This window comes from Dicentrarchus labrax, unplaced genomic scaffold, assembly GCF_905237075.1.
Source record: "Dicentrarchus labrax unplaced genomic scaffold, dlabrax2021, whole genome shotgun sequence".
Taxonomy (NCBI): domain Eukaryota; kingdom Metazoa; phylum Chordata; class Actinopteri; family Moronidae; genus Dicentrarchus; species Dicentrarchus labrax.
The window spans coordinates 3637334-3650432 of record NW_026136710.1 but is presented as its reverse complement, the minus strand read 5'-3'; the positions used below and the strand labels follow the sequence as shown (position 1 = coordinate 3650432).

At 39.9% G+C, this 13099-nt stretch overlaps 1 protein-coding gene across 1 annotated transcript in view; it reads right to left on the bottom strand.

The window, feature by feature from the left end:
- Nucleotides 1-13099, bottom strand: part of LOC127370652 (synaptic vesicle glycoprotein 2C-like) — a 42854-nt gene that overhangs the window by 15172 nt on the left and 14583 nt on the right. Inside the window, exon 3 of the mRNA XM_051412891.1 lies at nt 4779-4959. Coding sequence (XP_051268851.1) covers nt 4779-4959 — 181 coding nt within the window. The remainder of the gene's footprint in view (nt 1-4778; nt 4960-13099) is intronic.

The following is a 13099-nucleotide window of genomic DNA, read 5'->3' as shown; positions in this document are numbered from 1 at the left end:
ATGTATGCTTCAATCACAAGCTTTCATTTGAATTATATTAATGTGTGTAATGACAAACATTTACGAAACATGCAGAACAGATTTATGGTTACAGAAAATCATTTGGGGAAAAGAAGTCAGAGTTTGCGGTTACATTTCTCCATTTGTCACTTAGAAAAAAGACGAGCACAGAGCTGTGAATGTGAAACAAATTCACACAACTCATTATACCATGTACATAATAGGCAGACAAGGTATGATTATGCAAAAAGCCTCTGGGCATGTTTTGACCATCAAGGAGAAACGTAATTTTGCCCAACACATCCTCAAATCTAAATGACTGAATTAGTTGATTGCCAATGACTCCATTCTCAGTGTGTGTGCACTTGTGGCTTTAAGTTTCTACGTCACATTTGTATAAGTTACAAATTGGACCAGGATGGACTTCCAAGCTATTTGTGATGTCACAAATTATGCTCGCAGGCCCCACCCCTTAAAAACTGATTTTCAATGAGCTCAGAGAAACTTTTCCACTTTCAGCAGATACGTGAAAACATCCTTCTAGTGTCAAACTCTGCACATACATCATTCTGCACTCACTCTTTATAGTATGTCACCGAATGTAACAACCACTAGAGGTTGCCTCCTAACAATAAATGTAAATATGGGTTGTAATAAGCTGTTTGCACAATCGACCTATGGCCCTTGTTCTGGTGAGGATGGGCTGATTTTGCCAGTATGCTCTGAGCTGTAGTTTCTTTTTGATCAAAATTGGCATGGTTTGGGCAGCAGGCTATGATGTGTAAAATAAAATGCATAGAAGAAATCATATCATTCCTAAATCACACACATTATTTCTGCCTATTTTAAAACTCATATTATCAGGAAGCAACTTTGTATTAACATTTGCTGAATGAAATCATGTTGTCCTTTACTGACCAAAGAAAATGTCTCCCTTTACATATAGTCGACTGATGTTGATACAGTTACATAATGTCATGTCATTCTGTTGATGGGAGGTGTGGCTGCACTGAACCGGACCATCAGCGAGGTGTCGAGTCAGCAGGAGCCCATCTGTGTCTGCAGTGACTCTCTACCTGGTTTGTTTCACATCTCCAGAGTTTGAAAACACAACAGAAGATGAAAAACTCAAAAAAACACCTGACAGGTGAGGGAATTCAACAGACGGAGTGATGTGCTGGACCACAGCAAAGTGGTAAACTTAAAAAGGATGTTGCACACATGCACACATCTGCTCTGTGTTAAGGGATGCTGTATTTACATTTCATTGTTGTTGCCCATTTGTTTCTCTTTAGCTAATGGGGCTCTGGAGCCCTTTCAGCATGCATTATAAAATGAAACAATGCGATTTTCAGTTTGTGTGAGTATACAGCTTTAGAGTAAAACACATCTTCTTTGTTTCTTTAATCAACATTTTTTCTCTGAGGGATGGAGTCTGTTAACATAAACATTACAGTACATTTGACTACTGTATGGTAGTACTGTATCTTTTTTCTCATATTAGATATCATCAAAGTCATAATGTGACATTATTCAGGACAGTTCCCACAGTTTTAGAAATGATGTAATCAGAAGAAACAAAGAAATATCTCTCTATAAGGGCTAAATACTTAGACGCTAAAACGCTCCATATAGAGCTACCAGGAACTGCAGAATTTGGTGTTTGTATTTGGACTCGTTGTTAATATAGAAATATGACTAGAAGCTTTAAAGTCTGATCTGTGTTGTACAACAAGTGGATCTGTTCTTGTGGCGGCAACGTAGCTGAAATATTGCAGCTTGGTACAGACCACCATGGAAGCTGACTGAGCAGTTTCCATGGTGTCATCCATTCTACTTTTAAAGATATTGATTCATTTCTGTACATCATATTGGATACAGTGGCCTTGTAGTGAACACCACAGTACAATACATTTGAACGACACAGTTGATTGTGTCAAAGAAGTATTGATTCTTTTCTACTGAAGGTGCTCTCCCCCACCAACATTAGTTGGAAGGCACAAAACAACCTGTTTTTAACCATCTTAAAATGTAGTTATAGTGACTATTTTAATACAGACTTATCCCTAACTAACCCTAACCCTAACCCACTAAAACCCAATATGTGATTTGACAAATAGGTCGTTTGAATCTTCTTTCTTACCCTTTTTGATTTGTTGAGACAGAGTATGGTAGCAAAGTTAATGAGGAAAAGAAAATCCTAATGAAACAAGCACAATCTACTCAAACTTGCGACAACACTTGATGCCGGATGGTATTTCTCCCAGACTAAGGTTGTAAAATCAATGGAAAACCCAGCATTCATTTAGAAATCTGTTTAGGCAGATTTCCATCCAAATTTGACATATTCCCCCAATTATAAATCTCTTTTACCACCACCATAAATATGTACCTTCATACAGATTTAGAATTAAAGGATGAAATAAAAGCTGAAGCTACTAATTAAAAATTTAACACAAAGCCATTAAGTAAGCTGTTGTTCTAGACAAAGATACACCGAGAGGCTTACTGGTTGCTCATACGACTGTAATTAAACAGTGAGCTGAGTGCAAATCAGGTAACTCTACTGCTAGAACAGGCGGATTAGACTGAGTGCAACAGACTGGACCTGTGGGTTGTAATGGACAAACCTTTAAGATTCTCTAGTACAGGTGCCTGAAAATAACCTTTTTCTCACTCTTTCTTGGTTATAACAGCTCTCTCCAGTAGATGCTATGATTTTGGCTCATCTGCATCAACTTAAGTCAGTCCTTCCACAAAAATGAGTTTTTTTGTGATTGTTGCGGGCAAAAATCCTTGATTATGCGGCACGTTTTCTTAAAAAATACGATGGAATATGTGGGATATTTATGCAATTTTATGCGATGAAATTGCGGGAACTTGCAAAAATTGCGGGAACTTGCAAAAATTGGGGAACTTGCAAAAATGCGGGAACTTGCAAAAACTGCGGTTTGATGAAAAAGAGAAAAAAAAGTGGTTCCCCAACACCCTGTTCTCATTAGGCTACTACCTTAATGTAAAGAGTCATTTCTTATTACTTCCTATGATAAGCACAGAAAGTGCTGGGAATATTTAAGTTCTCATCTTGTTTTATTTCAGACCTTAATAAACACATAGCTCAAACTTACAAAACATTGATGAGTCAAACAAGTTCTGTAGCTTTACAAAAGGAATATGCTACGTTTTTAAGTTCTGTAAAAATGAATAAATAAAATATAAAAAAATAAAATGTGTGCTTCCTGTTTTCCAGAGGTAGCTATACAAAACAGACATCTTCTGTTAAAATAAATTTTTAAAGAGTTTCATTATGCAGCTTTTGAATTATGTTCACGATCGCATAATCACGTTTTCTGTTAAAAATTTTTTTTTTTTTTTTTTTTTTTTTTTTTTTTTTTTTTTTAAAAAAAAATAATTTTTTATTATAAAAAATAACCCCCCTTTTTTTTTTTTTGGAAAAATTTATTTTTGGGGGGAGGGGGGGGGTTTTTAAAAATAACCCCCCTTTTAAATTTTTGGTTTTTTTTTTTTTTAATTATGTTCTATATTCACTTTTTCTGGAGGGACTGTTAAGTCATCACCCTTGGTCCAATTAAAAATGTTATGGCACAGAATAAGTCCCACCCATTATTGCTCTGTGCTCCAATAACAGTTGGACAAGTCTCTGTCAACTTTCTCTTGTCCTGTACTTAGATACGCTATCTGCTAGGCTTGTCTATTTTGAAAAACAACTAAATTTTAAAGTCATATCTTAAGTTAACTAGCTTATCTACTAGCTAATCAGTCGTTAGATAGCTAGTTATTAGTTACATCTGAAAGCTAGTTTTAGAAAAGCGTTAAACCAATCTAGTTTATAAGCTGGCTAATAGCCTATACATCAATCGTTAGTTGACTGGTTAGATAACGTCATTGCTTTAAGGTCCAGTGTGTAGGATTTATTGGACTCAACTGGTGTAGCTGCAGATTGCGACACACTCACTTCACCCTCCCCTTCCAAGCACAAAGGAGAAACCATGGTGGTCGCAAAACGTGTAAAAAAGCAAACATCCCTATCTAGAGTCAGTTTATGGTTTGTCCATTCTGGGCTACTGTTGAAACAAGATCCAAACTGCTCATTCTAAGGTAAGAAAAACGTAATAACTCTTATATTCAGGTGATTATACACTAATGAAAATATACCTATGAATATTATATTACATTTCACCTATGGAGCCTGAACATTACACACTGGACCTTTAAGATGTGATTATATATAAAGGAGAAAGTTGACTGAGGTTCTGACCGAGGCTTGCTGAAGCACAAAGCAAAAAGGTGCAGGACTTTAGCTTCAGTTATGCTCGTTTCATATAATTTAGTGTATATTGCCCTGCTCAGTAGCTTGACGTTTGATATAGAGGTGACCTTTGTAAGTCATGTATGAACAGGGATGTCATATCACTGAGCTGGGAGTGGGTGTCATTTATCAGGGGTGTGGGCAGTCAAGCAGACCCTACCAGCGCTTAAATGGACAGATGTTCATTCACTGTCCTCACGTCATTTCTGCAAACGTTTTTGTTTTGCTTTGTTCCTTCTCCCCCCACTCAGGGGATGAGGACAGACTAGTGCCAAGCAGTTAGAATAACCTCTTGTCATGTGCTTTGACTCTGGAGGAGACAGCAGAGGAGCCGGTGGGAGGACAGATCAGGCTGGAGAGACTGGAGCCCTCAGAGGAGCTCTAATACACTCAGGAGGACGGGCTTTAAAGTAGGAAAATATTCAAGAGAAGAGAGGAGTGAACTCACCCAAAGCCAGACAACATGCGGCAGACGAGGAACATACTGTAGCCTTGGACAAAGGAGGATAGGAAGGCGAAGAAGCCATTGAAAGACATGGATATCAGCAGGCACTGTTTACGTCCCAGCTTGTCTGACAGGCCGCCCCAAAAAAAGGCTCCGAACATCATCCCCAGATACACAATGCTACCTGGAGACAGGGAGGGAGAGACAGAGGGACAGAGAAAGATGTAAATGATCTCAGCCATCTGGAGTCAAATGTTTGTTTGTGAAACTGCTGAGTGAATAAAACACATTGCACTTTGGAAATGGGAGACAGTTTGCACTCGCACTCATTCGTGCATGTATTCCCCAACACAGTAAAGCATTACATTCAAACAAATGTCAGTCGGTCAATGAGAGTGTTAAGAGAGAACCAAAAGAGTAAAGTTGTGGACTGTAAACCCAGAAGTGTTGAGAGATGCTCAAACGCTGAGAAGAGGTGAGAGTGATGATGGTTTATCACTACAGCTTTAGTTTTTGCAGCTATATGGCACTTTAGAGCACTGTATTCAGAAAAGTCTTTGCCTTTGTTCCATGTAGATGCCGGAGATCAATTTCAAAGTACCAGTATCCTACAAACATCTACATTTCTATACAATAAAACTAGTGCAGCATAGCTGTAGCACAGGCACTCTGAGCCAACTGCACAGTATATAAAAACTACATTACACCACATTAACATAAACCTTTTTGTTGTACTGTTAGATTGGTCTGACACCAGGTGACACTGCAGATATCACATTGGTCTTGGACACACACACACACACACACACACACACACACACACGCATATAGAGTTGCACACAAATAAACACACACAGCTGCTAAACGTCAGCTGAAGCATTAAGTGGTGCTTTCCAAGTACATCAGTGGAGTAACAGAGCTCAGACTGAAATTGGTTCTGTTATTTCCCAGCTATCGACTGAGCACTGAGAGGTCACATAAAATATAGGTGTATATAAAAAGCAGAGATGGAATCGATTAACTCAACACTGTAGATCAACTCGACTAGACTCAAAGTACAGTTTTCCATTCCCTAACTCTAATTATGATGGTCAGTGTGTCTGGGGTAGGCAGGCTCAGTGTCTGATAAACATTGTGGAATAACATTACGTGATAAAGCTTCAGTGTAAAAGGATGAAGTTACAACAGGTTCTGTTAGATTGCACAGGCAATAATGTGCCTAAATAGAGGCTTCATTTTGCATTGGAGAGGTGTTTGCATTTCATTCATTGACTGGTATCAAATGTGGTAATTTGATATGTCTTTAACCGCTGTGTGTAGACCAGATATCTCAGTGTAATAAAGAAGATTTGATTCCAGTTTAATTCTGTCTGACTGAAATGACTGAAAGACTTTTCTCTTAAGTGACTGTGGGGGAAACAGAGCAGTTGACCTCGTAGCTCTGCTTTTAAAGTCCAGGCATTTGCCTCCCGCTGCTGCTTTTCCGCATGAAGTCGGGGGGTCATTTCTCTTCCTGTCCCCAGCAACATGCAGCAAAGGAAAGGGTTGGTGGAGACGGGTGGGGGTTGTCAGTCCAGTGAATAATCCACTTTGCTCTCTACGTGCTAATAAAAATGCTAATTAGCGTGGAGGGGGGGGAGATGCGATTGTTTGGCGAGGCAGCACCAAAAAGAACGCAGACAGAGGAAAGGAAGCCTTTTCCTTTTTTCCTCCTCTTTCTTCTCTCTCTCTCTCTCTCGCTGTGTTTGAGGTGATGGGACAGATATGCTGAAAGTAGAAGGTCTTATCAAGCTGCGCAGACATGATGCTGAGAGCTAGTGATTCATTACAGGTGACAGCCACTGGATCTATCTATGCGCAGCTGCTGCAGAGAGGGCTCTCCTATAGGCAGCAGGATATAAAGAGCAAGCAGCGGTACCACTAGCTCGCAAATATCAAACTGAAATATCAACATTCTGCACAAACTGGTGACATCTTTTGATCCGAGTAGCTACACACAAACAATGCATCTGAACGCATGTACTCAAGGAGATGCTATCTGGTAACACCAGCTCATTTATTTTATGGCTCCCCTTGCACTGGGTTTCTATCTGTAATAAAGGGGGAGGGTTGTGGTGGTGATGGGGCATCTGAGACGCAGCATGAATCTTTCTGAGATTGGATTTGTAGGGTTCAAACTCAGGTCAGACCTTAAAACCTCCATTTGCCTCAAGATTGCGAAGCTTTTATGTAAATTAGAGAAGGTTAGTTAAAAGCAGTGGTGCACAGGGACGATAGTGGTGTTTAAAGTTGCTGTTAGCGATATTTTTTTTGTTAAAGTAAGTTTTAAATAGCTCTATGTCTGTGGCAGCCATCACTGATAGAGGGTTCCGTCAGTAACATGGGTCTCTCTTGTATTTTTCATTAGTATTTATTTGGTTTTTAATTTTTTTTTTCAGTTCAGTTTAGTTTCAGTTAGTTTCCAGAGTGGGTTTGCTTGTTTCAGTTTAGTGGTTATTGTTTAAAAATGTTTAATTTTAGTTTAGTTTTTATTTGTTTCAATATTAGTTTTCTTTTATTATATTTTGGGGGTATTGTCAGGGGAAAGATCAGAAGTTCAGAATAGGTGTTACAATACAAACACATTGACTCACAGTCACATAGACATCCCAGTCTCATTAAACATGTGCACCAAAGGAAAGACATTTCCTGAATATTTTTATCTTATTTTAGTTTTGTTAGTATGTAATATCATTTAAGTTGTTATTTGTTTTTCTTAAAATCTAGTTTTTATTTTTATTTCAGCTAATTAAAATGTTTTTTCACACATAGTTTTAGGTTTTATTTAGAATAATCTAATATAATAATAATAATAATATAATAATAACAACGTTGGTAAAGAAGAGAATTTACTTCATGGTATCCTGTTCCCTCTTTATCCAATCAGGATAGGAGAGAGAACTCCAAAATGAGGCGGCCCTCGTGGGGCAGGCAGCAGAATTTCAGTGTGGTGGAGGAGAGAGGGGACTGCTGACTGCAGATAACGGACAGGAAGTGAGCCAAAATGCTGATTTCACGTACAGCACCTTCAACTGTAACCTAAAAAAGTTTCTTCTTCACTACATCACTTCACTAAACGCTTTTTTCATTCACCTGAAAAAAATGAGACAACTGCATCTTAACTTAAAAGCTCCAGCCGAGGGACATCCCTCACCGCATCTGCATAGGCTGTGTAGTGAAGTCCCAGCAGCAGTTCCAGTCCTCCATCAGTGTCTACACGGGATGCGTTCAGCCACAGTATTTCTTTGTGTTCACCCACGCTTTGAAATTGCTCACAATCTCTGCATTGTGTAAGATGAGAGAAAATAGGCTTTAAGGCTAAAAAGATGCTTCTGGTCTCTGCTGAACATCAACGACTGTAAAACGTAGCTGGATGCATTTCAGTGCATTTCCATTTATTCTGTTTTTTGGGTCCATTTTTTCTAAATTATACACAGGAATGTACAGCCATATCAGCTCTGTGAGGCTGAACTCTGGCAAAGCAGTGCTTTGAGCTAAATGATAATGTTAGCTTGGTAACATGCTCATAATGACAATGCTAACTTACTGATGTTCATCAGGTATTTACCTTAGTTTAGCATCTTAGCATGCTCATTTTTGCTCATTAGCACTGCAAAGTAAAGCTAAGGTTGATAGGAATGTAGTGTAATAAACTGAAGTATGAGAAATTTAGTTGTAGCCTTAATAAAATCCGTCCAGCAGAAACACAGTGGTTCGATGCCACAACTCAGTCAATTCCAGTAAAGTTGTACTGAGCCCACCTGAACTGTAGTTCTAACATTTTTCTTACTCCCAGCAGACAACGTCTGTGCTCCTTTTAACGGTACACTGTGCAGCTTTTCTCTGCATCCAGAGGGATTATTTCAGCTAACTCTTAAACTGTCTCCATCAGTCTCCACGCATGCTGCTTTTTTTTATTCTGTTGTAATTAACTCTTATGTGCAAGTGTAATTCTCTCCTGACACATTTCTGCTCTGTTTTCTCTCCACACCACCATGCAGTGTCCAGGCATGGATGAGAGGAGAGCGCCAGCAGACAGCAGCCAGTAGAATCAGGCGCTAATTTCCTCAGCGGGAACGTTCAGGACATTATGTGAGAGCTTCTAGTGTTTTCAACAGATGAGGGGATTCCCAGAGGACCGTGTGTGATTGACAGGCGGGTTGCAGCAGGGAAGGAACGCAGAGGAGGGGGAGGCAGGGAGGGAGGGGAGAGTAGACCCCTGGGAGCAAAGCACATTCCTTGGGCATTAATTACATCAACACCTGCTGATTTGTTTTTGTAATGGTGGAGTTGGCTCAAAGTACTCCGACTTCTTTCTCATTTAAATCCATCTATTGGAACAAATGATAACATCTTGAGATCAAACAATAATCACACACAGTCACACAAATTTGGACCACTTAGAGCTCCTTCCAGGTTAGATGCAATCAACGATCAAAGAGGCAAAATTATTAATTCTTCACTCCAATCAGCAGATCAGGGTGAGTTCAGGATCAGTCAGGAATTTTGTGTTCAGCTGCAGAATAAGGACTGGAAAAAAAATCCTCCTGATTTACAGGGAAGAGAAAGTTTTTTAGGTGTTTAATTAGATTTGTTAGCTACTGAGAGACAAATTAAACACACATTTTAGGGGAATTTAGTGAAGAGAATGGAAATCATTCTCACAGTATATGCAACAAGTATTACTCTAGCTGGAGGAATTTCAGAGATGACCTGGCCACAAGCTAATGCTATTTGAGGGGCCTTGGCATGGAAAAGTTTGGGAACCCTTGTTCTACAGACCATATATATTCCTTATAAGTTTTAATGCATCATCAGCATACTGACAGAGAGCCCCTACGAGGGGAATTCAGCTCCTTGTTCCTGTCACTGACTCTAATCAATACGCCACGCTTAGAGAAACGACTCAATCAGGTTTTACGGTGAATCCACATTGAATTGTGGCCTCTCTGCCTGGATAGTGAATGGGCGAATGGATCCGGTAGTGGTGCTTTGTTGAGAAGGAGAAAGAGACAGGGACAGGCAATGAAGAGACGGTAGCAAATGTTGTTGTCCCCCGATTTTTTTTAATTAGCTAACCTCAGGCAGCCTATTCATTACTGCCTTGTGTTGATTAACTTATGTCGACGGTGTTTGTGATTGCAAGTAACCGCAACACACAAAGCAAAAAAAGATTGGCATCAGTTACACAAAAGCCTCCTCCAAGCAGACCCTGGTGCTGATGTACTCCTTGAGGTCTTCACTCCAGGACACACCTGCACCCCGGCTTCATGCGAGCCAGCCAGCCTTTTACCGAACATCCTAAAAAGTGCCAACTGCTGTGCAGGAAAACACCCGCAGACAAATTAACACCATATGTGGTGGAAGAGAAAAGGAGCAGGGAGGGCACTGATAGGAAGTGTATGAAAGCGGCGCTCTCCCTCTCCCTCTCTTTCTCTGGGGAGGTACGTGAGCCAGTCTACCATGGCTAAACTGCAGTGAAGCACAATGCTGCAGAGATTAACTCTAGCCCATATCTTCAGATCGCCTGCATGGCTATGAGACACAGAGAGAGTGTAAGAGAGGGATTACAGCAGGAGGGTAACAGAGAGGACAGACGAGAGCAGGGAGAGGAAAAAAAACCAGGAACATCCCATATCGGGAAAGCATCTCACCTTTCATATTACATTAAAGGAAAAGCCATTTATGGGGTAGATTATGGAGAGAAATACTATAATGCATGCTAATGAATGAATGAATGAGTTACTATGGATGAAATCGAGAAGAAACATGTACAGTAAAAATTTAATTTCAAAAGTATCACATTGCAGCATTTGAATTCCTTTTGTATAGGACACTATTGGACGATATTCGTAATTGTATTTTACACGTTATATTAAAGCCATGCTGAATTAACTAGTAAATTATGTTTGGTAGTTATTAAGTGTGTTTAACTTATAAAAGGTGATGAGTCACAATTAGGAGAAAAATAACAGAAGTTTCCAATTTCCAAACTATGACATGGTTTAATTCATTTCAAGTTTTTAACATGGTCATTAGAAATAAATCTACAAAGTCTAATGAAAATGATGGAGACTGGAGATAAATGAAGATGTTCTTTGGGACTATTAGATAAATCTATAAAAAGCTGCTCATCTTATCATTCATTTCCATTTCCTGTAATAGTTTTTCTGGAATATGATTTAAAATGATTAATGTGATGATGCATTATAAAATATCAACTAATTTCTCCAAATATATTTCAAATTAAAGCGGTCAGTCAATGCTTTTGCCTTTAGAGCGACTGGTTGAATGCCTCTTCGTACAAACTTTTTCGTTTCAAACAGAGGATTTGGTCTCTTACCGCCACTGACATCATTCCTCTCAGGATAGTTTTGCTATAACTGAGCCCCTTCAGTGCTTCAAAAGAACTGCTTTAACTCTGGTGAGGATACAGTGAATTTCTGCTTGAACTTTTGATAGCTACTAATTAATGTGCTCCCTTTTGAAGTTTGCTGTCAAGTGCTGGCACAAAATGGACAAATCTTTCCTACCATACTTTTGGTATGCACTGGGATCTGCCCTGGTACGTACTACTATCAAGAAATAGCCACAGCCTCGGACTCTGACCCTGAAATTCCACCAGAGATGGATTACACTGTCACATTTACTTTGGCTCTGTGATCCGTGTGTCTCCTCTAACCTGCCTTTGACTTCTGGCCTGGTGCCACAATGTTGATGTAGTGTGAAATTCACACGCAGGATTTTATTTAGGAAATTAACCGGATTCTCTATGCTGTTTCTGTGTTTGACTTCCTGCTCTGTGCTGCTCGACGTGAGTGGGTCGAGGCTTCCCTCAGAAATAGACCAGACACTCTACTCGGAACAGAGCAGCAAGACACATCTGGGATGCGCCGCAGGGGTTCTGGTGGAATTTCAAGCATTGCCTAGAACGGGCACAAACATCTCGGGCAACCGCAACCAGAGCCGAAAAGCGTCACAGCCGTGTCCGGTGGAATCTGGGGGTGAATCCAAGCTTAAAAACAACTCTAGTCTTTAAAAAATGTATATATTACCAACCAAAACTCTCTTGATTACTGTGTGAGAAAGTCTTGCTTGCTTTAAGCAGTGCAGGTGATGACTGATACATATTCTCCCCCCCCCTGGGCTTACCGATACTTCCTGCCTGAACTGCAGCCCTTACGCCAAAGAATATTAAAGAAACTACTTGGGGGTTTCACTGGTCGCCAGATTACTTCATGTACCAGAGTCAGACTACACTCAACGGATACTATTCCTAGCTGCCTTCTAAGTTCAGTTGATAGCTAGACTACTAATGGCAGGTGTTAGTGTTAATAATTGTTTTGCATATTTATCGCCAACCCTTCCCGTTCCCCAGATCTGCCTCCTCTGTCCACCCCTGTCCCCCCGCCCGCCTCGTCACCATGGGGAGCAGGGCTTTCAGTCGCTCTGCCCCCCAATTCTGGAACTCACTCCCACCGGACCTGAGGAACCTGGACTCTCTCACACTCTTCAAATCATGATTAAAAACTCACCTATTCAGAACTGCCACCCCACTTAACCATCTTCATTGTCTTTTCTTATCTGTTTCTTATTTCTTGCTGTTTTTTTTTTTTTTTTTTTTTTTTTTTTTGTTGTACGGTGTCCTCGAGTGCCCAGAGAGGCGCCTCTAATAATTTAATGTATTATTATTATTATTATTATATTGATTTAAATACTTGACATGTGGTCGTCACACTATGTTAAAACTCCTTGATTTGAATTGAAGTTATCAGCTCTGTAGCCTACAACATCACATGTACATTGCTTTACTTCCATCCTGTTGGCATGCCATACTCTCTTGCAGCCTGAAAGAAGAGCAATGCTTCAAACACGAAAGCCAGAAAAAGTCCAAAGTTCGTTATATTTAGAGGTCCAGACTTCTATATGCCGAGGCAACATTTCCCAGCATGAGTCCTGACCCAAGACTGATTCAGCTGCACATGGCTAGAAAACCCCTTTCCACCTAATCAATATCTATTTTTGTATAAGTGGCTGATGTAACATACAGAGCACGATCCAGCCAAAATAAACCTCTTCTACCAGTCTGCTACTTCAGATACACGTTGTTCCAACACTGCTGCTACAAAGTCACGATGGCTGTTAGAAATTCTTTTTTTACATTATTTAATTTAGCTGGTTGCGTTCCTATGTACACATTCTATGCACTGTATTCTAATAAGCCCCTTAAAGCTCAAAATTTGAGCTGAAGATTGTGCTGTACCCAGATTTAACTGTACTGGATG